At 46.1% G+C, this 26624-nt stretch overlaps 10 protein-coding genes across 10 annotated transcripts; 3 read left to right on the top strand and 7 right to left on the bottom strand.

Annotated features, from left to right (window-relative positions):
* Nucleotides 1-520: 520 nt before the first annotated feature.
* EDB82DRAFT_421765 (putative NAD binding NADP oxidoreductase coenzyme F420-dependent) lies at nt 521-1390 on the top strand (the record flags this gene model as incomplete). Its single annotated transcript, XM_025732482.1, has 1 exon — nt 521-1390. One exon carries the CDS (start codon nt 521-523, stop codon nt 1388-1390), a length of 870 nt encoding a protein of 289 aa, XP_025591403.1.
* Nucleotides 1391-2081: 691 nt separating this feature from the next.
* EDB82DRAFT_518910 (uncharacterized protein) lies at nt 2082-2615 on the bottom strand (the record flags this gene model as incomplete). Its single annotated transcript, XM_025732483.1, has 2 exons — nt 2082-2406; nt 2455-2615. 2 exons carry the CDS (start codon nt 2613-2615, stop codon nt 2082-2084), a joined length of 486 nt encoding a protein of 161 aa, XP_025591404.1.
* Nucleotides 2616-2816: 201 nt separating this feature from the next.
* EDB82DRAFT_531362 (Cupredoxin) lies at nt 2817-4666 on the bottom strand (the record flags this gene model as incomplete). Its single annotated transcript, XM_025732484.2, has 3 exons — nt 2817-3024; nt 3076-3723; nt 3769-4666. The coding sequence occupies 3 exons, from the start codon at nt 4664-4666 to the stop codon at nt 2870-2872; spliced, it is 1701 nt and encodes a 566-aa protein (XP_025591405.1). The 3' UTR covers nt 2817-2869.
* Nucleotides 4667-5036: 370 nt separating this feature from the next.
* On the top strand, nt 5037-6064 carry EDB82DRAFT_531361 (uncharacterized protein). The gene is made up of 3 exons (XM_025732485.2): nt 5037-5397; nt 5451-5510; nt 5560-6064. Exons 1-3 carry the CDS (start codon nt 5262-5264, stop codon nt 5913-5915), a joined length of 552 nt encoding a protein of 183 aa, XP_025591406.1. The 5' UTR covers nt 5037-5261; the 3' UTR covers nt 5916-6064.
* A 1-nt stretch (nt 6065) lies between these two features.
* Nucleotides 6066-8259, bottom strand: EDB82DRAFT_482094 (Alpha/Beta hydrolase protein). Its single transcript, XM_065608180.1, has 5 exons — nt 8113-8259; nt 7871-8033; nt 7426-7824; nt 6483-7374; nt 6066-6433 (listed from the first exon to the last, which is right to left on the bottom strand). Exons 2-5 carry the CDS (start codon nt 7970-7972, stop codon nt 6117-6119), a joined length of 1710 nt encoding a protein of 569 aa, XP_065465212.1. The 5' UTR covers nt 7973-8033; nt 8113-8259; the 3' UTR covers nt 6066-6116.
* Nucleotides 8260-8600: 341 nt separating this feature from the next.
* On the bottom strand, nt 8601-9780 carry EDB82DRAFT_549167 (putative heme-binding peroxidase; the record flags this gene model as incomplete). Its single annotated transcript, XM_025732489.2, has 2 exons — nt 9504-9780; nt 8601-9450 (listed from the first exon to the last, which is right to left on the bottom strand). Exons 1-2 carry the CDS (start codon nt 9647-9649, stop codon nt 8601-8603), a joined length of 996 nt encoding a protein of 331 aa, XP_025591408.2. The 5' UTR covers nt 9650-9780.
* Nucleotides 9781-10600: 820 nt separating this feature from the next.
* EDB82DRAFT_453988 (ankyrin repeat-containing domain protein) lies at nt 10601-12458 on the bottom strand (the record flags this gene model as incomplete). Its single annotated transcript, XM_025732490.2, has 1 exon — nt 10601-12458. One exon carries the CDS (start codon nt 12456-12458, stop codon nt 10713-10715), a length of 1746 nt encoding a protein of 581 aa, XP_025591409.1. The 3' UTR covers nt 10601-10712.
* Nucleotides 12459-12598: 140 nt separating this feature from the next.
* Nucleotides 12599-17584, bottom strand: EDB82DRAFT_1252 (quinon protein alcohol dehydrogenase-like superfamily). Its single transcript, XM_025732491.2, has 2 exons — nt 15023-17584; nt 12599-14973 (listed from the first exon to the last, which is right to left on the bottom strand). Exons 1-2 carry the CDS (start codon nt 17546-17548, stop codon nt 12781-12783), a joined length of 4719 nt encoding a protein of 1572 aa, XP_025591410.1. The 5' UTR covers nt 17549-17584; the 3' UTR covers nt 12599-12780.
* Nucleotides 17585-17893: 309 nt separating this feature from the next.
* EDB82DRAFT_438116 (uncharacterized protein) lies at nt 17894-21443 on the bottom strand. Its single transcript, XM_025732492.2, has 3 exons — nt 20424-21443; nt 20299-20374; nt 17894-20245 (listed from the first exon to the last, which is right to left on the bottom strand). The coding sequence occupies exons 1-3, from the start codon at nt 21409-21411 to the stop codon at nt 18100-18102; spliced, it is 3210 nt and encodes a 1069-aa protein (XP_025591411.1). The 5' UTR covers nt 21412-21443; the 3' UTR covers nt 17894-18099.
* Nucleotides 21444-24355: 2912 nt separating this feature from the next.
* On the top strand, nt 24356-26223 carry EDB82DRAFT_549153 (uncharacterized protein; the record flags this gene model as incomplete). The annotated part of the gene is made up of 3 exons (XM_065609544.1): nt 24356-24463; nt 24516-25375; nt 25446-26223. 3 exons carry the CDS (start codon nt 24356-24358, stop codon nt 25918-25920), a joined length of 1443 nt encoding a protein of 480 aa, XP_065465211.1. The 3' UTR covers nt 25921-26223.
* Between the last annotated feature and the right edge of the window lie 401 nt (nt 26224-26624).

Genomic DNA, 26624 nt, shown 5'->3' with positions numbered 1-26624 from the left:
TATTTCCCTAACTTGAAAAACCGATGTTCTCGCTGGTGTCACAGGCCTCTTGAGAAGCATAATGCTAACGAGGCAGTATATAGTTGACGGCTGAGTATGACAGACGCGTTTCAATGGCAGGCCTGGTTGATGGTTTATAAAAATAGCAATAGAAAACGAAATAATAAAGCGGAAAATGAATTTTCATATGATTATCCCTGACCGAAGGTGGCCACTAATCCCGGACTGGCCTCGAATAACTCGGCGAGACTGTTCGGCGTGATGTGGAGCTTGTGCGTGGGAAAAGAATTCTATACTCCGACATAACCAACTTACAGTAACGGGGATAAGTGAAGTTTAATAAATTTTCTTATATATATTAGATTCCATTTCGTGTCAGAATTTCTGTCTAAATCCATCCAACATTGTTCCCGCCACACTGTCGAAATCCTCCAAAAACATCACCTTCAATAAAAGCTGCATAGCGCACTCTCTGAGAGGCCTAATCAACCTCAGCCACAGACACCAGTCAAACGTCAACATGAAAATAGGTTTCATGGGTCTTGGCGTCATGGGAACGCCCATGGCGATGAATTTAGCTCGAAGGTATTCCCTCACAGTATGGAATAGAAGTCCTTCCAAGTACCCGCTCCTACGTGAAGCGGGTGCAAAGACAGCCGACACACCGCGACAGCTTGTACAAGATACAGACGTTATCTTCACAATGCTCTCCAATGACGCTGCCTTCAAGTCTATATTAGACTCCGGCTTCAAGGATGTCCTACGTGGCAAGATCCTCATCAATACCAGCTCAGTATCGATCGACTTCAGCAAGTACATCGCCGATGAGGTTCACCGGGCCGGCGGACAGTTTATTGAGATGCCTGTCAGCGGTAGCAAAGTGCCAGCAGAGCAAGGTCAACTCATTGCAATGATTGCCGGTGACCGAAGTGTTGCTGAAAGCATCATGACTGTAGTTGAGCCGATCACCAAAGAAGCCGTATATTGTGGAGAGATTGGCATGGGTCTCAAGACTAAGTATGCCGTAAATCTATATGCTATCACCACGACGGCTGCTCTTGCTGAGTCAATGGCCCTTGCCAGAGCCCAAAACATAGATATCGAGGCTTTTGGTCAGGTCCTCAACGCAGGTCCCCTAGCGTCGGCCCACTCCAAAATCAAGATGGCTAAGATGATTAGCCAAGATTGGTCTACTCAAGCATCTATAACAGATTGCTACACCATCACCCAGCTCATAGACTCAGCTGCAGAGTCTATACATGCCAAGACGCCATTAATTCATCTGACCGGGTTACTTTATAAAGAGGCGGTTGATAGAGGGCTTGGTGACCGCGACATAATTGCTGTGGAGAAGGTATTGGGTCTCAACGACAGGAAGGAGTCTAGTTAGAAAGTAACGTTTGTCGGCTATCGTCGCTCAAGGACACAAAATCCAGTATATCTAACATTTGAGTTAATTTAAACAAACATATCACTTACCAGTAGAGCCAGCGTTACGTATTTGTATGAAGATAATGATGAAATCATACTGAACATGTCCAACTACGAATGCGGATAGTTGAGGTTAAACAAGAAGCTTCCACTGTTGAGAACCTCTTCTATTAGGAAGGAATCCCTTTCAACTAATCTCCTTCAAAAAACCATTCTTCTTTGTTCAGGTTATTAGTAAACAACAACATGTTCAGAGTATGTTTTACGTCAATGTCGTTGTTATTGATATACTATTATTGCAAGAGGTTTCTTAAATGCCAACCAAGAGTATATAAATCATGTTATCTAAAAGAGGGAATTTTCGCCAAAGTCAAAAGCCCCTTGTACCGAAGCGTTTGGGTCGTTGTAAATGTCCAGAATTTCGGTGATCGAAGCCCAAAGACCAGCACTGTTGATCGGTAGAGTAAAGAGTAACAGGGTGACATTGATCCCAAAGAAGATGACCCACCTCCAGCTATCAAACATATGACCTCGATATAGATGGAACCAGAAGACGTTGCCGAGCCCTTATGAAAACCACGCAAAGGTTGTCGCATAACAGATAGATATGATAGAGTCGAACAAGGGAATTGCACTTGCAATAACAAATGTCAGGAGACGAAGCTGAACTGGCCGGCATATGCAAAAACAATGCGTAGACAGGCAGTAAATATTTCTCGGAATGATCGTGGGCTTCGCACAAGTTCAATCTGACGTGTCCATCCCTGAGGAGCTGAGTCTGGGCCGTTTACTCCAAGACTGATAATGACAGTAAGGATAGCAGCGATGCCGATAAAACCCACAATACAAGTACCATGCCTTGTGATGATGTTGAGAGAAATGGACATCGTGACTGCTATCGAGGCGCAGGCTGAAATGATCAGGACTACAAAGAAGAAGGCAACGACAGCACCCCAGTATGTTCCACCGACAATTCTGACCATGTCGACAATGCTGGAAACTTGGGGGTAGCGTCAAACGAACCCGTACAGGAGATATCCACCGTACCAAGCGACGGGTTCCATACCGATGATGACTACAAGGCCAGGAATCAAGCCTAATGTCTTCAGAGTCACCGGTATGGAGAGGATTCCTATACCGAACTGATTTGTAAGGAGAGCCATCAACACATTTGTCCGGTTCATTGTACGGTAATTTTGACAGTAATCACCACCAAAGACACCTCCTGTGATATCACTGCCGAGTGATTTCTTAAAATATAGTATAAAGAATTTATGAAAAAGACATCGTCAGTGTCTTTGGGGTATATTGAACAAACACATTGAGTTAAGAGTTGCAGTGACATTGTAACAGTAATGGAAACTACGATATAAAGGAATTACTAGCTTAGATAGGATAGTATTGTTACCAATGCTATTGGATATATAAACTACCCTACTTAGACACCAGAATCCTCCTGCTCAATTGAGTTCTCACTCTGGAAAGTGGTCCAACTATCGCAAACATCAGACACATAGCTAGATGTCGTGATATCTGGGATCTCAGTGGCACGCTCAATGAACTGCAGAGCAAAACCCTCCGAAGTATGCCAACCTGTGGAATAATTAACAAATTGATATTCACTTTATGGGTCATCAAACTTACCAATATGGCAATGGCACAGCCACACACCAGGGTTGTCCGTCTCCCAAGCCATGACGAGATATCCGTTTCCTGGAAGCATAGCAGTGTCACGACGAGGTGGATTGCTTGTGTTCAGAGTGACGGACGACGAGTATGTGCCAGTTCCTTGTGCCAGAATGAAAAAGTCGTGGCCGTGAAGATGAATGGGATGCGGAACTGCTAGGGTAGTCTCGATAACAAAGTAGACCCACTGACTCGCTTCGCTCAACTCAATGACTGCATCATCTGTCTCAAACTCAGTGGTGCCGTTGAGGACCTGGGCTAGAGTCGGGTTCGCCCAGTCCATTAGCATGCTAGTACTATTAAGCTTCCACTTGAACAGGCCAGCAGTGTTCTTTCCAACTGTGGCTGTCTCGAGGTCACTCCAATTGGCATCTTCAACGGTCTTGGAGATGTAGGGGACCAAGTTGTCTGTCTCGTCGTCGCAGCCATCTGTGTAGTCGTATGCAGTTGTGGAGGGTGTACCAGGGCTATCTCCATAGTAGACGACACCCTTGATGTTATCTGTGGAGTCGTTATCGGAGCAGGCTGATTGGGGAATGGCACGCATCCAGAAATCGTCGGCAACGTCAGATTGGTCGGCGGTGACTATGATATCGTATCGTTGACCTAAGTGTCGTTAGTAAGAGCCTCATAGTATTAGACTGTACTAACCCATGGCGATGTCCAGCACTGTTGTTTCATATGGTTCGATTGGTACCAAGTCTGATGCAATGACTGTCAAAGTATGGTTGTCGATGGAGAATTTCCAATGCGTGTCGACTGCAGCATTAACTAACCGCATACGGTATGACGTCCCAGAGTCGAAGGATACATTGAAGCGAGAGCCAGTCTGGGATGAGCTATCATCATCACCGTATACGTTAGTGCCGTTAATAAGTCCGTTATCCAATGTGGGAGGTCCATCTGTCTCGGCCGAATAGTAGAGCTCATCCACAGTCTGGTGGTCCCAGTCGTTGAGAAAGACCATGCCTAGATCTTCATCGTAGTCTGCAGTGGCAGGTCCGTTGATGATGATACCACCAAAGACACCCTGCCAAGCCTGAAGAGCCCAATGCGAATGGTACCATGTTGAGCCATACTGAGTAGCTTTCCAGGTGTAGGTGACGGTCTCTCCAACTGCAAGGGGACACTCGGTGATAGATGAAACACCATCATATTGGTTAGTGTAGTTCTGGCGGATACCGTGCCAGTGCATGCTAGTACCATTGAGGGATGTGGTCAAAGAATTAGTCACATGGACCACGACAGTATCACCCCAATCGGCGAACAGAGTAGGCCCTGGGATAGTACCATTGACGGCCATAGCTGAGCGCGAATAGCCATCCGGAGCAACAGTAACGTCTGTCAGCTCTAGCCAATACTCCTTTGTCACCCCAGTATCAACCGCCTCGGTGGAATAATCAGTATCGATGGAATAGTCACACCATGTTGACCTAGTGGAAGCAGTGTTTCCATCGCAGGAATCACGACGATGAAGGAAAGAATGACTGTGTCCAATGGTCTGCCCAAGCCCGAAGTAACCGGCTAATAGCAGATGATGGAACCGCATGACTAATAAAAAAATGACTTGTCAAGAAACGCAAGCAGGAAGAAAGACAGTGTGAAATATGACCAATGGAGGATGATTGGAAGTTAGTATTGGTATTTACAACTTCCTCTGCACTTCTTAAGTACTATGATATCCCAAATACGAGACCTATAAACGCCCTGTTAAAGTGACTGTTACGCATACGGATTTGCCGACGAAGCCATTCACACTAACGGCAGTTAACGTCAGCTTGAAACATGGGCCACCCGGAGAGAAACACCGGGCCGTTCCTGGAACTAAACTTAAAATGGGTCACTAGAACGTCGATCAAAACGGTTTCCCACTAGCTGCCCACATCACGTTCTTATCTATGTACTTAATCGTAGTTCTTGTGGGAGAACCCGTGAAACCGAGGCGCATGAAATGCGTAAGCCATTAATCTTGACCCGAACCGTTGAACAAACGGATATTCGGCACGTAAGGCGGATTTAGTGACAGGGTCCCATTTGAGTATTTTTCTACTATATCACTTATCATTTCCTTCCGTTGAATTTACCCACAAGCAGACATACCGCTTATCGTCGAACATCCATTCTTCCCGACCAACTCAGCAGTCATGCGTGCTTCTGATTTTGCCAAAGCTGCACTACCAGCTTTCGCTACTTATGTAGCGGCAGCTAAGAATTCGGGACCATTTTCTCTGTATGCTTATGGTCCTGATGTTGGTGGACTTTCGCTATTCTCTGCAGGCGGTGAGAATGATCATTACTGGTGATGCATTTACTGGTTGCTGATCCTTCAACAGATGCGATATATGTAGGCAACTTCAGCCGCCTCGATGATGTCCAGGCCGCACCAATTCAATGTAGGTCAAATCATCTACTCATTTAGTATAAATGGCTAATGAAGTCTAGTCACCTTTTCCAACAATGAGTTGAAGGCCTCCCCCAACACCACGGATCTTCCGGGCGATAAACATCCTACCTGGTCAAACAAGCCGCTCGTCATCCCTGGTCCATCGTCTGCATCCAAGACTGTCAAAATGGTCAACAGCACAGCCAACACTAGTAACTACATCTCAGACTTCATGTTTTACGGATCGTTCTTTATGGCTGAGGAAAGTGGAGAAATGCTTTCTCTCTGGTATAGACAGGACACTGACATTGAGGGTGTCTATACTGTCGGCTGGAATGCTTCGACCTCGGCGAAGTCAGATGAAGTGGTGCCTCTCACTTTGAAGAGGACTGCGCCATCGAACCCATCTAATTAGTGGGATGAGTAATCCAAATAGTCTTGTCAGTTGATGGCAGCAAGTATTTAAGATACATTTTGACAGTTGTGTTAGGACGGAATGAGAGAATTCGCAGACGAGTCAAAGGAGTTAAGAAAGAGACACCGATACCTGTTGAGATTACCGAGACAATTTGGGTTATATATACTATCGATTATACTGATGTTGTAAGACCATCTGCTATAGCTGCAAAGCGGAAGTCCGCGCGGCCTTTCTCGAGTGAAGATTATGCCACCAAGCACAACGTGTTTCGTTAACAACATTCAATGTCTTCTCAACACCTTGTCCATTTATACTAATAACATCTCCTTGACCTCCCCATGGAGGAAATTCCATGGTATATTTATTTCGAAGCTTGGGAGAACCGCTCATAGTAAAGCTCGTGAGAACAGTTTGCAAGATATCTTGCGCAACAGGTTCAAACGCAGGACTCTGAGGGTCGTTGAAGGTATACTTAAGGTCCTGAGTATGCAAGCCAGGGGTGACATTGAATCGATCTACCGATACGTTAGTTATGAATTTGTTGACCAATTTTGGAGAACTTACAAGCATAACCTCGACCATTCATAACCTTGCTGATGCCCACAAAGTTGCAGTCGATGACTGCCTCACCCCACAAAGCCATCTGTCGAGAGCCCTGATTCGTATAGCCCAAGCTACCATCAAAAATAGGTGGGTACAGCTCATTCGCTAGATATCCCTGCTCTAGCATGGTGAGCCCTGGTATCGACTTTTGGATCCAGGGTACAAAATCATCATCTTCCATGTTCTCCACATCAAAGAACAGCGCTCCTTCAAAGGAGGTATGAGATGTCATGACCTTGACTGACTTGTCAAACTCTCTTTTTTCAAACATGGTGTAGGGATAATCCGGGATCAGGTTGTTGTCTAGGACAGGACCGTGGATGTAGGAAGTCGCAGGTGCGTTCCCAATCTGATGAGCGTTGGCCAAGATGATAGCTTCAGAGCTGACTTCCCGAGCTTCTGCAAGGGTTGTAACATTCAATGCTTGTAAAAAACCAGAGTAAGCTGTTTCCGGTGCTTGGAGAGTTGGAATAAAAGCAGGCGACTGAGCAATAATCTGTGCAAAAGGAGCCTTGTAGCCCTCTTTCTCACCGAGCATATGGAGCAAAGCAGAACCTCCGCCTGCTGATTGACCCATGAGAGTCACTCTGTCGCGCGAGCCGCCAAACAAATGGATGTTTTCTTGAACCCAATTGAGGGCAAGACGCTGATCGAGGAGTCCAGTGTTTAGATGTCCATCTTTCTCAACATCGGAGCCAGGGAGAAAGCCGAGAGCCCCAAGTCGGTAGTTGAGCGCAACGAAAATGATGCCATTTTTCTCAAAGTCTTTCGCGTGTTGCAGAAGACCACTAGGGTCAAACCCGGGAGTTGGCCACCCGTTCTTTGAGCCCAGAGCATAGCCGCCGCCGTGTATCTGCTCGCAGTTAGCTGTGTTCCCTGCGCCAAGTAGACTGCTATCACCTACCCAGACAAGTACAGCCGCATCACAGCTTTTGCCCTGTTGCGCAGCCATGAAAACTTTACGAGGGACATGCACGTCAAGGAAAAGACAGTCTTCCGTAGTTGGGGGAAGTGGTCTTCCCACTGAGGGCACGTAGTCCTTGATGTCGGCAATCCATGAGTCGAGGCTGAAGTCTTTGCCACTTGAGTAGAGACCTATTGCTTTCGATGCACTCGCCTGCCATTTTGGAAGTCCCTGAGGGCAGATTCTTATCTCTTCTCCTGTCTGTATGTTGTCGCGATTCGTCAACGGAGCAACAGGGGCTCTGAATCGCAGATTACCAGTGGGAGCTTGCCCATAGCGGATATTGGAGAACTTGTAAGTATCGGTGTTGTTGTCGTGAGTGAGTGCACGATGAAGTTCCTACAGACATGAGTTGAGAAGGCGAGGGAAACGATTGCACACTTACATAGCCGAGGTCTACAACTGGAAGATTTGTAGGCGGGGGAATTGCAGAGACTGTTTTAATTGCCAGCAGCAGCAAGTAATATGGTGAAAGAACAGCTCGCATATTGAGACTTTTTGGCTAGACGTCAGGGTATTAAAGAGATACTGGTAGGAAGCACAAGAGACTAAATTGTATGTCAGTTTATTTTATCTTGCCTTGACTTCTCCGACTGTTGATCGGCGTGACCTGAAGTGTAAGCTCACCTTTGTTGTATTTACTGGGGTAGCTTTAATTGAGTTAAACGGTTAAGTTATAAAACTAGGTATAACGATTTTAATTCTTGAGTCGGTGTATACTCTTATGATTTTATACAGGTTACAAACTCTGCTTTATGTGTGTAAATATCGGAGTCGGTCAAATACAATATTACTTTGCTTACTTTTAGTTTCTCGGAAAGATGCTTCCCGAGCTCTGCCACTTGATCATGTGGCGTTGTGACAAATCTGACAGCAGTTGCATAGCCTCATTTCTGACGACACCAAGTTCAGTTCTACAGGAATTTTTAGAGATAAAGCCGAGGGTATGATGTCACGAAGAATTCACAGTGGTAAAGATTATACACCGACCATTAGGTTATTATATGGCTTTCCTTACCTGGAGTATTAATATATATAGATACACCACATCTAATAAACACGTTTCTAAAGTTCTAAACTATCTAGGGTTGATGATTGTATCTCTAATCTAATACTTATAACTTTGCCCTGTGGTGCATCACGGGACATCCTCCTGTCTTGGCTACACCTGATTGACCTGAGGCAGTGGGTGCCGAATCACTCTTCTTTGGTGCACTCCTATAACCTCCCTTCTGATTATCAGTGTTGATAACACTTCCTTCCGCATCTCTAGCTATTCCAAGCTCTATCAACTTCGCAAAAGCTTTCTTGAAGTCTTCGAAAAATACATCCTTGTCCTTTGCGTAGATGTGCACGTACTTAGAGAACTCTGGGTCCGTCGTGAGTGCCATGTCAGTGGGAAGCATCATCAACTCTTCCTCTGTATCTTCATCAACCGAGGAGAATTGCAGTACGCCAGACTCGGGGATTGTCTTTGCAGTCCAGTTTTCTGATAGTAGGAGACGGAAGTACTGGTTGGAGAACCGGGTAGGATTGTTGACCCATTTGCCTTCAAAGCCTGAATTTGCAGTATGGCAACGGCCAAGATTATGCGCACCGCTAAGGGCTACGATCTCGCGATCGTTGAATCCCATTCGATAGAAAATGTGGCGAATATGTTCTGCTCCTTGGGCTGCATCTGGGAGACGACCACGAGGCGGAAGCTTACTGTCGTCGACAAAGTCGGTTCGTCCCGGCAGCCAGTCAATTTCAGGTCCGCCCATGGCATGAATCGCCGTCACGCCAGCGAGTGTCCAGAGGTCAGAGTATGTTATCCAGGGATGAAGACGTTTGACAGGCTCAAGAAAAACACGAGCATTCTGCAGGCCGGCATTGGCGGGATCGCCACCTTCAGCTTCGTAGCGCATACCGGCGCCGTTGGAACCGCCTGTGTCAGTTGTTTTGTCGTATGTGCCGGATGAGTGCCTGGGAACAAATTAGTAATCGAATCGCATATCTTGAATGCTGTGCAGACGTACCAAGCTAGACGCACGAGAACGGGGCCGGCACTTCCATCGTCGTAGTCAGGCTGGTTAAGAAGTTCAGTGATTGATTTCTGCACAGCAGCAAAGTCACCCGTGTTTGACTCTTGGCCTTTTGACTGTGGTTGATCGATGATACCCATCTTTGCCAATAATTTTGAGAGAACTCCAACAAGGCTGTAAAACGAAGGAAAAGAAGGCGTAATTACAGCGCGCGTAATAGTAGAGTAAAAGAGTGTAGTTTCTTCGCTTCGCAGTCCCCAGTGGTATCAAGATGTGAAATTAAATTAAAATACAGACCAAAATCAGTCGTCAAGTATCTCATACACGGCAAAGTAATTTAACAAGAGCCTCGGTAACCCTTTCAAGATCCACAGCTGCTGCTCCGATATTATGGCTTCATGTGGATCCGAGTCTTGAGCATATCTGGCATATGACACCGGAATAGCGGAGCCTCATGTCAGACTTTTCTCATCGCGTGCACGTTCCGCTGAGATGAAGTTGGCTCTAGTAACGGAGGACAAGCTATAATAACCGAGGATGTCTAGGATTTACGAGCATGTGTCAACGGCTCAGCTCGCGATAGTAATCATTAGCCAAATTGGCAAACCAATCTTGTGAGCAATGTTCTACGATGTCATTTTGATTGACATGGATCGATCAGATAAGATCAGATAACAGAGCTCTGAATCACGTGTAATAACTGCCGCTACCCAGTACTGTTAGCCTGTCACACAAGCATTAAGAAATAAGTCTCAATTGCCACTAAGATGATAACCTTTCTGCTTTCAACATGTCGACTATCAGTCTAAAAGCCAATAATTATCAGTTCTTCTGTATCTGTACCATCTTGAATATGATAAGATCAGCTTGTTCGGGGATGCATTCTTGCGACGCTGAAGCTGTCAGAATGTCAATTTACACTAAATACCCTACAGCCACAGAGGACAACCTGATGAGGTTGAGCATTGACACCCTGTCTTATGTGCAACTCGGCAAGGGTCGTTGCCGCTAACCCGTTTTATGCCACCAATAATAAGCGTGAATTCAAGGATCCAGTCCAGACTAGCCTTGTGGAGTTACACTGAGCATTCATAACAGACACTAACGTGGATTCACGAAACAGTCCATGAACATTGTTAGTGTCTGTTATTGATGTTTAACATAATACCATAACAGACGCGTCGCAGATATCAACGGATCCACTCATCGACCCCTTCCTCGTCCAGACCGTCCACTTCCACGACCACGCCCCCTTCCAATTCCCGGGTACACACGCCCATCAGTGAATCTCATTTGTCCAGGGGGTGTATGAGGTAACTCAGCAATTCTCCATTGCTCTCTTTTCCTTTGGCATATTTGTCGTGGAGTTTGACCATGTGCATCAGGTAGGTCCAATAACTCCACTCCTCCAGCTTTCACTAGTCTCGCCAGCATGTCGTCTTGCAATCTCCTTCTTTTCTCAGCTGTGCAACCAACCCTGCTTACCCAGGCTCTACCAACAGCAGCCTTGTGGAGAGCCGTCGCTTGTGACGAATCTTTTGCCGCAGGGTCCGCACCGTGATCTAGCAACACCGATACAGCATCAGCAAAATGTAGGTTTCCGGCTGCCATATGCAAAGGTTTGTTCCCATTAACAGTGTCCGTGACCTTTGCTCCATGGGCGAGTAAAACAGATACAGCAGCTGGGTCGACAGGTACCTTGGCCATACACCTTCCGAACAAGGTATGCAGAGGTGTTTCGCCTTTGTTGTTGCGTATACTGGCATCCCCACCTCTCTTACATAAGAGTTCGAAGATTGGAGTGTACAACTGGGTGTTTCGACCAAAGGTTTGTGTAGCATAATGTAAAGGTGCGAATCCATCCTGGTCTTGCATGTTGACTGCTGTAGGATCCAAGTCGAGGAGGAGTCTAATAAGGCTAGTGATATTCCGCACCCTTTCATCTAGCAGTGATTCCGGGATGTAATCAAACTCATCTGGCAAATTATTTCGAGTCACCCAGTGGAGAGGAAGTCCTGCTGAACTGTCTCGAAAGCACGCCATACTCGCGACATCTACCCCAACACCTCGGCAGTCCATTAGAGTCTTGACGGCCTTGAAGTTTGCATGATAGCACGCAATGGCTAGCGCATTAACGCCAGAAACGGTAGGAAAACTGGTCCTGAGATCGATCTGCATTGTCCATTTTGTTACAGTAGCATGAACATCAGCACCGCAATCAACAAGTCTCTTGATCAACTCAGGGCATGCCCACTTTACAACCAAAGTCAGAACAGTATCCAAGGTCTTATCAGGATTATTGATCAGGGGGATAGTATCAGAAGCGCAAGCACCCCGATCCAGCAGTAGATTGATTATCGCCTCGTTGTTCTCCAGACAAACTTTATCCCATTCGGCTGTGTAGCAATATGTGTCTGAATAGACATCTGCAGCTGACAATATAGCAGTGTAGCCATTGCTATCTCGATCGTGGATGCTGGCATATAATGGCTGATGATTGAGTAAAAATTGCACGACCTCGATATGACCGTACCTGGCAGCTTCATTCAGCAGCTGGTATCCGCGAGTTTTGAATCGTATTAGTTGGGCAGAATTGGTATCTCTCTTCGCGTTGGTTAGAAGCCATTGAAGTATATCAAGACTTCCACTTTCGACAGCCAGGAGGAAGAGATCGTTTTCTTCAATAAATTCTTCTACACCATTCGGAAGCTTTGGGACGGCCCAAGGCGCACGAGTAAAATATTGCCTGAGTGTTTCGAGATTGTTTTGTCGGATAATTTCGTGTAGAAGCGGCAAAACTTCGCTTTCATAGAGAGTTTTACCATCTCGATCAGTCATCGTCATAAGCACTCGATCGAATTCTTCTTCTTCGCCAATGAATTCATCATTTGGGTTAACCCTAAATCTCTGATAAGATGGTTCGATTTCAGAAACGAGAGGGGGAGGCATAGTGTTGATGTTTAAGTAAACCCGAAAAAACGGAAAAAAGAGAAGAAGAATTAGTTAGGCGCGGTTCGCAGATTGTGTTGGTTTATGTATAGGACAAATTATAAGTGGAGTTATTGTAAAATATTCTTTAAATAAATGCAAGGGAAGGTCGGTGAAGAGTCAGAGCTCGCTACGTTCAGCACTATCTAATAATCACACGCCCCTGCATTTTATATCTATTGTCGAGCACGAGCAATAAAAACACTATTATCAGGTTACCAATATTCATAATATGTTGTCAGTCTTGACCACTAACTATACTCATCCCGACATAATAAAATACCTAATTCCATCCATTCTCAAAGCCAAACATTAATAGCTGATCAGAGCTGCTGCGAATTGCAACAGCTGAATCAGAGACAAGTACATGTTTCTGGAAGTCAGAGCTCGACCTATAATGAGGTGGCAACCAAACCAATCTCTCACCATCCTTTGTCAGCCAAGCTCCATCAAACCCAACTCCGTAGCCTTGGGCAGCAAACGGCACTACCGCTAGTTCATTAGTCTCGGTCTCAGCATCTTGGACACCAGTGCTGGATGGCCAGCTTTCGGGTGTCAAACGACCTCGTTCAGTCATAAGCGATCTACCATCAGGGCTGAACAATAATTGTGCAATCTGCAACCCAGTCTGCAGTTTGAAAATACCCTTTGCTGCTGGCATTTCCCATACGTAAATCTCTCCTGTCGTGGTGGCGTATGCAAGTAGTTTACCATTAGATGAATAGGCAATGGCGTGTGAAGATTGGTGAGATCCGGATTTGTGTTCCTGGATATCCTTGGTTTGTAAGTCACAGATTCTGATCTTCCCGACTTGATCTCCAGCTGCTAGTGACAAGCCGTCAGGCGAAAACACTAGACAGGATACATTTTCCATCTGGAGTTCAGACATGCTCTGATTTGTGAGGTCATGAAGTTCAACGATCTCTTCTCCCTTGGTAAATGCGAATTGGTAGTCGTCTGCCGAGAATGCCATTGGCCAAAAAGATACTGAAATCATTTGAATGTCGATCGGGCCAACCTTAAATGTGTGTACACATTCACCAGCCACTTTGATGTTCCATATCTTGACATGGTACGAGCACTGAGTTGCGAGCATGTCTCCAGATGGGGAAAACACTATCCCGTGTATAATAGAATCGTGGCCCTTGAGTGTAAGCACGTTGTTGCCTGGACGCGCCATATCTTGGATCTCGACAACGCCGTCTTCAGAACCCGTGGCAAACCTCTGACCATCTGTTGACAGCGCCATTGTACGTATACGTTTCCTAATTTGATTCTCTTTGCTGCCATTTTTGATTGCCTTTGAATCCCAGATAGTGATTTCACCATTTCCTTCAACTCCCCCAACAGCGAGCCATTGACTGTCATTTGACCAGGCCATTGCTTTGGGAAGGCCAAGTGCAGCATCTGCTGAGTCTCGAGCGTCTGCAAATGACGTGTCTCCAGTTGAAGCCTCAATTATGGCGATCCTGTAGGGATATTGAGTGCATGTTGCAACCTGCTTGCCGTCGCCTGAAAAGGCCGACGGCCTGTTCCACGAGGGCAAAGGTATAACATATTGACCCAAGGCCGGCAATCCGAGCCCGTCTTCTCGGAGAATTTCGAACTTGAGCTCAACGCCGCTGTCGGAAATCCTCCAAATAGAATGCCCATGTTCGCCATAGGCGTGTCCCACCCATGTCCCATCTGAGGAAAAAGCAGACGTCAAAAGACGACCAGGCGAAATTTGATCTTCGGTGATCCATGACCCCTTGACTATATCGCGGATTGCAACCTTTCCTGACCCAACCAATATACGTTGGCTGTTGGATGAAAATGAAAATCGATTCTGCTGTTTGATCGGAGGTGCACGTCCTTGCTCGAGTGTGAAATCATAAATGCAATCACCCGTTTTCGCGTCAAGAATCCGAACCTTCCCCCTTGTAGACCAACAGGCGAGCCAGTTGCCATCCGGTGAGAAAAGAAGACCAATAGTAGGAGTTCCTAAGACTGAAACTGTGCGAACTGTGCTGAATTCATTTGACTTGGTATCACAAAAATGAATTTCATGGCCTGTAGACAACGCAAGGCAAGTGCTATCCGGGGAAAATGCAGCTGCCTGTACGTCTTCATACGGATACTCCATAGTCTGTAAGCAAACGCCCGTTGCTACGTCCCAGATTCGGAGTGTAGAGTCTTCAGATGCAGATGCGAGCCATTGGCCGTTACCAGAGAAGGCGAGGTTCAATACTGTGGATGTATGGCCTTCAAGAGTCTGGACACAAGCATCCCAGTCTTCCGGAACAGGTAGGTCGAGCCACGATGTTTCAAAGGTATGTTGTTGGAAGGCTTGCCGGGCGATAGAACTCTTAGGACTGAAGAGAAGTCCGGACGTGTAAATTTGCAAAGGAAACAATTCGATTGCAGTCTTGAAACTTAGGACAAACCGATTAGCGTCTTGCAAGACACTGACCAATTCGTGGTATTCTGTACCAATCTGGAACTTTGTTAAATATGGACTCTTGGGATGGGGGATAGTGACATACAAGTAGCTTCTGCAGCTTTTGAATCGCCAGTACTGTAGTAACCACCTCTCCGACCAGTGAGCAAGCTTCTAGCCAGTAGAGAAGCGACGCCTTTAGGAAGTCAAGAGTAGCGGCTGCACTTTCGTCGTCGAATGTCAAAATGTGGTCGGCCCAATAGCAACATGCATACTCCACCGGGTCCAAGGGGTCGAAGGCATCCTCTTCGTCAGGAATCGGTACTTCTGCACTCGGTTTCTTAAGATCGTATATATCGTATTTGAGCGTCTTCTTCATCGTTTCCAACATTGTAAGTAGAATATTATGGTGATTGTGAAGAATACTCTTCGATAGTTGATCCTCGCTCTCCGCTTCCCAGACAAACTCCTTCGCAAGCTGGTCTTCCAACAGAAAGTCCTTGGCGGATTGATGTACAAACGACACTACGTCATCTGAGACAACTAGGAAACCTTTGCAACGCAAGACCTGCCTTTTAAGAGCGTCAAGTCTATTCGAATGCTGAGAGAGTGACTTAGAACTGGATGACAGCTCTGCCAATGACATCGGGCGATGCGCCAGGGTAGCAGCTGCTAAAATATCCCTGCACTGTGAAGCATGACTGGAATTCATAACCTCTTGTATCATGCGCCTGTAAAGGTCCTTTAAGCCAGATGGCAATCCCTTGAGTATATCGAGAATCTGCCATGGCTCGACATCCTTGCTCTCCAATCTCTTGCAAGCCAAAGCCACCCAGAGAAAGGTGTTGCCCGTCTTTTCAGTGAAGATCTCGTTAACCTCAGGCGGGATCTCCGCATGCTTCTTTTTCTTTTTTAGCTCTTCAACCTTGTGCTTGATAAATGCATCAACAGCCTTTTTGATCGACTGCTCAACTTCTTCATTATCTTCCAGAGATAGAATAAGCCGTCGGGGGCTAATCGATTCGTCCATGATGGTGTCTTCGATTTCTACCCAATTGCGACTCGAAACAATCCACTTTATTCGAGAGTCCTTATCGGCGCAGATATCCACGATAAGATCAAGAAGCTTGTCGTTGTCTTTGATGCACTCGTCAAGGGCATCAATCACAATGGTGGTGCCTTCTGGGACGTGATTGTCTCTGTCTGACACCATTTTCTTCAAGATGCCAGACAGAACCTCCCATTTGTTTGGTCCATCGAACGCTTTTCGACCTGAGTTGTCAAATTGAGTGCGCACATGGGTGATAAGATCAGGGTGTTGACAGGCAAGGCTCCAGATCAGGCCGCGAAGAACTGCTGTTGCATCATTCTGATAATTCTCAGTGGCTTGGCAGAAGAAACACGAGATAAGGTTCGGCGTCATCTCATCAAGGCGATCAATGATGCCACAGAGGAGCATTGTCTTGCCTTTCCCAGGGTCACCTTTGATCCAAAGCAGTCTTTGATCAGGGTCTTGTTGCCAGTTCTGGAAACCCTCAGTGAGAAAAATCCACGAATAACAATGGGGCAAAGGTGTACCCTTGTCATATTCGATCTGCGTTTTGTCCATGAATGGATTGGTTGTATAAAGATCCTGGAAGCAGATCTTGTCGCTCTCGTCCTCGTTAAGCTTTTGTAGCTGCTGAGTCTGGCGATCAATAGCCTTCTCGATGTTCTTGACACCAATGACTAGAGTCCCGAGTCTTTCGCGTGATTCTGTCGTATTGTACTTCTGAGACATTCTTTCGAATTCTGCCTCTGAGGCCTCGATGTCCGTGAGCTTGCCCCCCCAATAGTCTATGTAAACTACACTCTTGAGGAAAGCAGTGGCGCGATTCTTGTGAAAGTAACAGATACTCTCTATGAGGTAAGAGAGAAACTTTTGATACAGATCTAGCACATATGACCTGAGGTCCTGTCGCAGGTTGGACAATGCGGTTATCCTGATGTCTTCTTTCGCTTTCAAATTGTCTTGGAGGAGAAGCTCTGTTAGGTTCCAGTACCAGTTGACACGAGACAGAACGTGCTGAAGTCCTGCGCGATGGACGCCTGGCTGTTTGGCGGGGTTGGAAAAGACTTCAAGGATGAAGCAAACCCCAACCCAGGGAATGGCAGCTTGCGGGACGGCTGACACGGCTGGTGTGACGAGTGATCTCACCGTGTCAAAGAGCTGCAGTCCATCGTTCACCTTCCCGTAGATCTTGGCTTCTGTTTCAGTCTTCTTCAAACCAAGTTCAACGAGTCGTTGCATGTTGCGCCACCGCTCTTCATAGGAAGTTCCCAGTGAGGCTATATCAGGGTTGTCATTCTTAAGCTCAGTCAAAAGAATCTCTTCATATTCGACGATATACTTATTTCCACCTTTGTGGAGGGTATCGTAAGCCTCATTCCATAGTTTCTCTTGCAGCTCATTCCGTTCTGCCTTATGCTGTGGCTGCTCGTCGACAGGAGGTTGTTCTGGATCTGTAATTGGCTTGGAAATCGAGGGCGGGGTCGGATTGCGGACTGGTAATGTAACCGTACTTGGCTCATCTTCCGATTTTCTTCCCCTGAAGATGTTCTTCCACTTCTCAAGGCGATGCCGGCCAACCATGTTGCGTGATTTATTGATTGATAATTGTGATATCCGACAGGTGAGAGCAAAGGTTTGGGAAAAAGAGAGACTAGCTCTTTACTTAGTCCTTTTTATACATATCCTCCTTACTCTGTAGGGCGGGGTAGTGCAGCTACGAACTATTCAAGCTTAAGTGCGCCGCATAAAGCTATCCTTCGGCGCTTATGCAGTAATACTCGAGGCTTCTGTTGATCATTGTCACATGCTGTTTGCAGATCGTTATTCTAGACCGATGAGATCTTATTGTCAAGTTGCAATTGGGCTTCGATACGCTAATTGAGACATGGCTTAGACTAGTCTCTGCGTCATCGTCCGCTTTTATCCTATAGGTATCTTTCAGCTTTCCAAGCCTGGCTCCAAGTAGTATCCACATGCAGGCATCCAGACCTTTGCAATGCCAGAAACAAAGGCAGCATTACGAGGGACATCACGTGTACTCTATATCTTAAGACTCTACTACACCGATTATAGTAAGGTCTTTGTACCCTGCCTCATCGAATTGATCTAAAGTAAAGTCTAGAACATCAGAATTAAAATCCCCATTGGCGACACCAATTGATCATCAGCTCCGGGGTGATTGGTCCAGCCTCTCTGATCGTCGGACTGTGGCTTTTCGTCCGTTCCATCGAAAATCTCAAAAACTTGCCCGCCTTCTCAGCCTCCAAAAGCCCACGGTACGTATCGAGAAGCTTGACACCCGGGTTCTTGTCCACATTCAAGTCCTTGTCCTTGGTGCTAGCTTCCAATTTCTCAACCCACTCCTCCAAACTGACAATCTTCATTTCATCTCCGTAGAAATTCTTCACTGCAGGCGCAATATCAGACCAGTTCGCCGTTGAAGGGTTGACACCATGGAAGTATCCACAAATCTCTGTTACGGGCTTGGGAGCCGTGATGCCAGCGATGTCTAGAATTAGACCTGAGACATCCTCGATAGGTGTCCATGCGATTTCTTGCTGAGGTCCCAGAGAATCGGGAAGAACGCCGAGATGAACCGAACTTGCAATCAAGCTTGGGATGAACTCCTGTCGATTCCACATTCCCTTCTCAGCTTTTGGTCCTGCAATTTGTCCAACTCTTACTGAAGCAGCATGAATACTGGACTTCTGGACAGCTGCATCAAGTATCAAACTTGACGCGAGCTTGGAGCGACCATAACCCATTTGAGGTAGAGTCATATCAGTGATTGCCTCCTCAGGGACCTTATCAGTGGCCGTCCAGCCATCAACCGTTCCAATACTTGAAATGAAAATGATGGGCACATCTTTGTCTGCCGCGACAGAGAAGTCGACAAGATGTCTTACGCCACGGATGGAGCTCTCAAATGACGATACGCTGATGTTGAAGTTGACGGGCCATGCGTTGTGGATGATGCGGTCGACACGAGCGAGTAGGTTGTCGTACTTGGCTTGACCTTGACCCAAGTCTGGCAACGACAGGTCTGCGTGGATGAATTCGACCTTGGAAAGGTTTTGTGTCAGACCGCGACTTTTGTTGATCGAAGGTTGTCGAGATGCACCACCGTCGTCAGTACGATTGAGGGCGATGACTTTGTTGATAGTAGGGATTCTGCAAAGAGTGTCGAGCATGTAGGCACCCAAAGACCCTGTGCTTCCGGTGAGAAGAACGGTTTGGTTGTCCTCCTCAGGGGACTTTTTGTTAGGTACAGAAGTGGGAAGACCTTCAGCATACTTTGTCACAAGTCTCTCAGTTTCCGCGATCTCCTTTGCCACGTCATCATGGTCGGCACACCCATCCCGAGTACAGAGAATGTGACGAGAAAGGTCTTTTGCTGTAGGATATCGATAAACTACTTGCGGCACAAACGTCGTAGTGTCCAAGTTCGCTGACCGAAGTCCGGCCTTGAGAAGTCTCGTGGCAGTCATGACTTGCAATGAGTCAATTCCTGCAGAGAAAAAGTCCGTGTCAAATTGCAGCTTGCCGACTCCAAGCTTGATCTTGAACACTAAGATGATAGATCGGGCAAGTTCAACTTCATTATCAACATTGAGAACAACGGATTCGTCGTCACCTCCATCAATCTCATCTTTTTCGTAAATATACTCGATAAAGTCCTTGTACAAAGCGATAGTAGATGCCCGTTGGACCGTCTCTTTTCCAGCCCGCGAGAAGGGCAGTGAGGGGTCCGCGATAACAACAAGGTTCTTGATGATTCGTCCATGAGTTACAGTTTTCGAGTTTGCCCTTTCAATCGTAGGCCAAATTTGATCAATCAAGGCTCGGGTTTCGGTCTCATCCTTGGGCACTGCTTCATCAACAGGCTCGATGATCAGAGCCGCTTGGAACTTCATCTGACCCACGACAAGAGCTCCCTTGACAAGAGGATGGCCAGAAACGGCAGCCTCAATAGAAACAGGGTTCAACTTCTCGCCGTTGGAGAAGACGATGATATCATCAGCACGACCGACGTGAAGCCAGTGGTCCTTCTGTGTAGGGTGAGGCCGAAAGATATCCTTTGTGTACCACTCTGAGAGTTCCGGGAATACGTAGAATACGGCTTGGTTTCCGGGATCCGAGGCGTCTTTGCGGCAGATGACAAGTTCGTACTCGTTCGGTCCACATGGGCGCCAATCGATCCCCATGGCGTCGCTGTCAAACACGAAATATTGCCAGAGCATTCGGTCGATGGGGAGATATAGTGCATATGGGAACGCCCTGTATCATTCGTTAGATACTATATCGTTGACAGTATTTGTGTGTAAGCTCACTCTGTTGATCCAATCATACTATTGAGCTTGATACCTCGTTCCACCAAAGCGTCTCCAACTGCTGGAGATAAGTTACCTGCTTGAATGTTAGTAATCACAATGCTAGCGAAGTCCGGGAGACTTACCGCCAGCAAACTTCAAGAACTGAAGCTTAGCCAACGCCTCGATGCCCTTTTCAGAGGCAGCAATACCTTCCACAATGGAGGGAGGTAGAACGACTCCATGAGAACCAGATAACTCCAGACTTTCCAAAACCGAATCAGCACTCAGCGGTTTGTTCATGATTGGCATAACAGTGGTGGAGCCAGTGAAGATTCCTGATATCGTCGCGTAAACACCACCGGCATGGAACATTGGCATTGAAAGAAGAACTTTGGTTCCCTTCTCTCCCCAATCTCCCAGAGCCAAGGGACAACCTTGGAACAGGCCTTTATGTAGCAGGTTCTCAAAGGCGCAAAATGTTCCCTGTCGCACGAGAATCGGTTTGGGGATTCCCGTTGAGCCGCTAGTATGCAGAACAACGAGAGGATCCCAGCGAGATTGTTCGATGGACCTGTCATAGGGGAATGGCGAAGAGCCAACATTGAGGAAATGGTCAAGACTGTCAATAGTACATGCTTGCATGCGGCGCTGATTCAGGCACGGTTCCATCATCGCTCGCATCGAGTCAGTACAGTACAAGACATGGCAACGCGTGTTTTCAAAAAGCGAGAGTTGAACGGCAGTTGTGTTGCGAGGTGAAATGAAAAGAGCTTTAAATCCAGCTTTGATGCACGCGAAAAGAATTATCGTGTATCGCACATCGTTAGAGCCGATGTAGGCGACGGTGGGAAACTCTTCATCGTCAGGTGATCGGGTAATGGTGTTTGAGAGTGAGTGAGCGAGATAATTGATGGCGTTATTGAGTTGGACAAAGGTGACGGGTTTCCAACTATCTTGAGCCTTGTCTGATGATGGAATCAACACAAATGGCCTCTCTGGATCTTCTACGGCGATTTTTTCGATTAATTTGATCAAAACGCTGTTTTCGCCATGAGCTTGTTTAGATAGATGGTTTGAAGCGCCGCCTGGAGCGGGAGCTTCAGTATGTTGAATATCGCGTGGCACAGTCATATTTGGGTTTTTAGAAGAGTTAATGATGGAAGAATTAAATTATTTGGATCTGGTCAGGACCAACAGCCAAGCCTTATATGCTGTTGGTCCTGCTGTTGGTTCTGTTGATCCAATTACAGTAGGTTCTTCACAGCAGGAACCAACATAGCCAACAGGGCCAATGGAACCAACCATTTTGCCTAATTTCCGCCTCATTCTTAAAATCCCGCGGAGTTTTGACACCGCTGATCAAGTTTCGAGCTATGGTGATTCGGGATGGTTGGATTCTGTGATCTCATGGAAGCAAAAAAAAAGCCTCGAGATGACCGAGAGATCTTCAGCGTTAAACTGTCTTCGTGGGCCAATTACATGCTCAGATTCATTCTTCAATTTACCTATCGTGACGTGGCTCGGATGTTTGTAGCCGATAGTGACATGCGTAGTTTATTGCACAAGATACTGTCGACTGGCCTAAAAAGACATCAAAGTAGTTATTCGGTCGATCAACGGAAAGATCGGTTATAAATGGATATTTCCTATTTGCGATCGGCCCGCTCCACGCGATATACGAAATCGGACATTTAATTACGACAAAGTAACCCAAGACAAGGCAACCTGCTCAGTGAAACTTGGTAGAATTTGCCGAAAGAACCGGTTTCGAAAATATTGCTCGGAATCGACGTTAAAAAGTGTATTTTATGGCTCGAATGAAAGTTGGTGTATTTGGTCGAAATTGTCGAAATTGTGGTACTTGGGACTAGCGGCGCTGATTGATGCGGTGATGCTGTCGTATCGATGTCGATCAGTTTTGAAAACCTGTCTAGTGTCTCTTGACCGCGGAGTTATTTCTCGACCGACGGATTTTCCATGGACTTTAAGTAATGACTCAGATAATAGATAGCTGGATGAAACATGCATAGTGTGTTGAGAATTAAACTATATAAAGTGCAGTACAGCACAATATTAAGATACTAAAGTACTTACTCATGTTTATTCAAGTCTCACAGATCGAAGTAGTTATCATCTGACTCATCAGGTGACGCAATATCACGTGACTTATCCCAGCATGAGTAATAAAGTCGAAGTAACCGAAATCTTACACAAGAAACCGCGTAACCTTCAACCCTACAATCCATCTCTATCAGATGATGTGGCTTAGTATTTCGATTTTTCTTTGGTTGTGCTAACGGATAAGACCGACATAGCAACGGCCTCATTTGAGAAATACATGGTCAGGACCCTGAAGAAGCCATTTATAAAGATGAGGGCTCGATGACATGACCATATGTTCATTGCTTCTATGTTATCATCTTGTGAAAGAGGAGCAGATTTCCGGTCCTATTGACCAGATCCCAAGTGGACTACTTAGCAGTGCTTTTATATTGTGTGAGAATAAGGTTGCTCTATGAGAGCTCCATGTCGTGATAAAGCTACATGGCGAAAAAGGCATGTTACCCTAGAGTTCCGGCCATCCAGTGAGATACTGAGATGATACATGGAGCTTAGCCGTGTCAGTCTAATGTTAGTGCGCTCTGACCCCTGTCCCCGGTGGCCAATGGTAAAACTTAAAAGCTCAACAGTGTCTCTCCACTACTGGATGTTTAGCGGCTAAAACCGGCTCCAAGAACATGCAGTTTTACAGTGAAGTGGCATGGGCCTAACGAAGAGTGGGTTACTGATGGCATTAACAGTGGAAGAATGGAAAGTAAAATAGGCTCTACGAAACACTTTCCCAAAAGAACACAACTTTCTACTGCTAGGGCTACATACTACTCGTTAGTTTCCACGTGGCAATCAAAGTGCCGAACTGGGGCTTGTTGATCCCACTCATTTGAAGAGCAATAACCGATCTCGGGCAGTTTATTAGCCCCGCTCATATAATTCAATCCCCTGAAGTTGCATACTGGAATGAAGAATTAATGACTTTAGTCTCAAATATATGTAGCGGCATGTAGAATATACCACTACTTCATTTCAATTTAACTTTGTGATGAACCGGTTCCGTAGATCTGCCCGGTTTCTTCAGAGACCAATTGATGAGCAATGTCAAGTTCCAGCTGGGTTCTATCCGTATAGCCGAGACCTCGGTTTCATTCAATGCATCTACAAGCCCTGCCGATCTTCGGGAATCGAGGAACCGAATGAGATGTGGACCCTATGATCTACGGCTCGCGCCTAGGCTAAACTCCATAGAACAAAAAGCGATCCGCATTGCTGGCCCGAGTTGTATTTCGGTGTTTGGCTAAGAGAAATGGTCTGACTTAACTCAGGCGGACAAGAACCCTGGTTCCACATCGGTTCCTTACCGCGCCAACCGTCCCATCGTCCGGTAGAAACAGTCCATTACTAAACCGTAGTTGTTATATGTGAACACGCAGGCCAGATAATTGGAAGACATATCCATCTGGCATGCGGATTAATTGTTTCCTTGGGAATTCTTTGCTTGGCCATTACACTGGTTGACTTTCACTGCTCACATAAACTTGCCGACCTGGAATTCAATGAGATCCACTGACCCAACCCTTCCTAAGCTTGAACTTGCAAATAGGATGGGGAAAAGAAGGTATACTAATTTGGTACTAACTAAACATGTGGATGCTTGCCCACTGCCGGTAGTGCTCAGTAGAATGAATCGTAACTCGCGCTTACCAGACCTCAACATGAAAATCCGTCTGTGCAGGTCTGTGCAAACACAAACTAACAATACTAGGCGCGCTCTACACTGTGGATTGCCCCTCAGTTACTCTGCTCGTTGTCTGATGAAAAAATTATTAATTGAAAATTTATTCAGGGGTCGTCGTTAATGCTTATATTTGCTCTAGAGTGTTTGATCGGAACATATCCAACAAGGTATGTTTTAACGCTACTTATGCATAGATCTATTTATACCTGTATATTACCCTGACGCAACTTTCCGTGTCTATCTTACTTTTTCAAATCCCATCCTACCAAGATTTATGTCAAGATGAAGCTACTTCCCGGCATTATTGCTTGCCTCATAGCTTTGCCTTTGGCTTTCGCCACCCTAGACAATGAGGCCTCAGCAATCATCAGCACTTTGCCCACTTGTGCAGTATGTATCGAATTTGCTTGGCCATTTTTGAGAACTCGCTAACGTTTTGTAGGCGAAATGTCTAGTCACAAATGTCTTGGCTTCAACTTGTGACCTCGACGATTATCATTGCACATGCGAAAACGAACCCCTCCAACACGAACTCGAGAAATGCATTTTGGCAAGTTGTACTATCAAAGAAGCATTGTGTATATTATCGCCCAAGGTCCCTTCCAATACATACGCTTATACACTACCAGTCACGAAAAACGCTACCTCGGTACTATGCGGCGCCCCCGTTCGAGACGTTCAACCCAGCTTTAAACGCATCAACGACGTAATGGGAATAATGTCAGGAATATTCGTCATCTTACGCTTCGGCACCAAGATCATGTATCGAGTTCCTATGGGCCTGGATGACCTCTTCATAATGATCACAATGATCCTTTCCGGCTTTTGCATGTGTATCAACGCTTTCGGAGCTGCCCCGTCAGGTATCGGTACCGACATCTGGACCCTCACTCCCCAGCAGATAACGGATTTTGCCCGTTGGTTTTGGACCCTTGTCCTCACTTACTTTATACTGCAGACAACGATGAAACTAAGCTTGCTCTTCTTTTTTCTTCGCATCTTCCCAAGCAGGGGTGTACGCAAGCTTCTCTGGGCAGCTGTCGTTTTCATTTCTCTCAATGGGACAATATTTGCCCTTGTTGCTGTCTTCCAATGTCAGCCTATCAGTCATTTTTGGCATAGTTGGGATGGTGAACATACGGGCAGATGTGCGAGCGTTAATGGCGTTGCCTGGTCTAATGGTGCTGTTAATATTGCCTCAGACTTTTGGATTCTTGGTATTCCGCTTTCTCAATTGTCCAAGTTAAACTTGGACTGGCGTAAGAAGGTCGGTGTTGGGATGATGTTTGGCGTCGGTACCTTGTAAGTGCATAACCTCTATTAATCTTTCGCTTGAAGTAACATTTTCTCTAATGCATGTGTTTATCTCTAGTGTTACTGCTGTAAGCATTTTCCGTCTGTACGCCTGTATCGTGGCGGGAATCAGCCAAACCAACAACAAATCCTGGGATTACCTCGCTATGGCTCAATGGTCAACCGTCGAGGTCAACGTTGGTATATGGTGTGCATGCATGCCCACAATGCGTGTCCTTCTTATGCGACTATCGGGCCAGTCCAAGCGCTACATCAGCTATGGTAGCCACAAGAGTGGCCAAGACAGTAGCCGAGAAGACCCTAACAGACCTCGCACTAAAACGTATCCCCTGGAGAGGGGATCAGGTTCAAGTGCAAGTGCAACGGCTGTCAAGGGATCGCGCGGAAGGATGCAATCATCTGGGATTACTTGCGATACAATCGTCGAGGTGGAATTTGGTGCCCATGATGATGAGACGCATCTGGTGGAGATGAAGAAATTCGACCATTCTAAGAGTGCCCTTACTTTGTCGCAGTCTGAGGATTCAGTCTAGTCGAGCTGCAATTTCGTATTTGATGTATATTAGAACACCGCAATAAATCAGAAAACAAAATAAAAGTACAAAGTTCTATGATCGTTGAAACCCTAGACTGGAAAGTGAGATATCATAAAACATAAAAGATTACCTCTTGTGTTACGTAGGTCTGAAAAGTGACTAACGACATGAGCGTGTATTCGATCCCACCGCCGATCAAGTCTGCAATAGATTGAGTAACAATAAAATTGGTGCGTCGTCGACTGACGGATTTTCTATGGAAATTAAATGATAATTGAACCAACGATAGCTGCAACATGCTTAATCCCGGAGCCGCCGGAGGAAATATTAATATTGTGGCTGGCTTGCACACAGGTAAACAGACACTCTTTTATGCAAGTTTTCACAATTCGAGGTAAATATTGATTTCTACTCTGCAGTCATCAACACGAGTGGTTGTGTTACACATGGTCCTCAATTGAGCAATCATATTATCATCTGACACTGTTGGGTGAGCTGATTGACTCACAACTCGGTCTCAATTGATTCTGATTTTGGAATTTTCAGCGCGCCACCTCGCTTATTGGCAGTAGGTAAAATAGTCTTCAATGTTAACGTTCCATCGTTTTACTGTCAAATTTGTATGAGTAACTTACAAATGTCGGCGCAATAGTCAACTAGTTCCGTAATGTCCGGGAACAGTCTGGGTACACGTTGGGGCA

Source organism: Fusarium venenatum (genome assembly GCF_020744135.1).
Source record: "Fusarium venenatum strain MPI-CAGE-CH-0201 chromosome Unknown EDB82scaffold_1, whole genome shotgun sequence".
Classification (NCBI taxonomy): domain Eukaryota; kingdom Fungi; phylum Ascomycota; class Sordariomycetes; order Hypocreales; family Nectriaceae; genus Fusarium; species Fusarium venenatum.
Note: the sequence above shows the minus strand (reverse complement) of the source record. Positions and strands in the feature narration are given on the sequence as shown.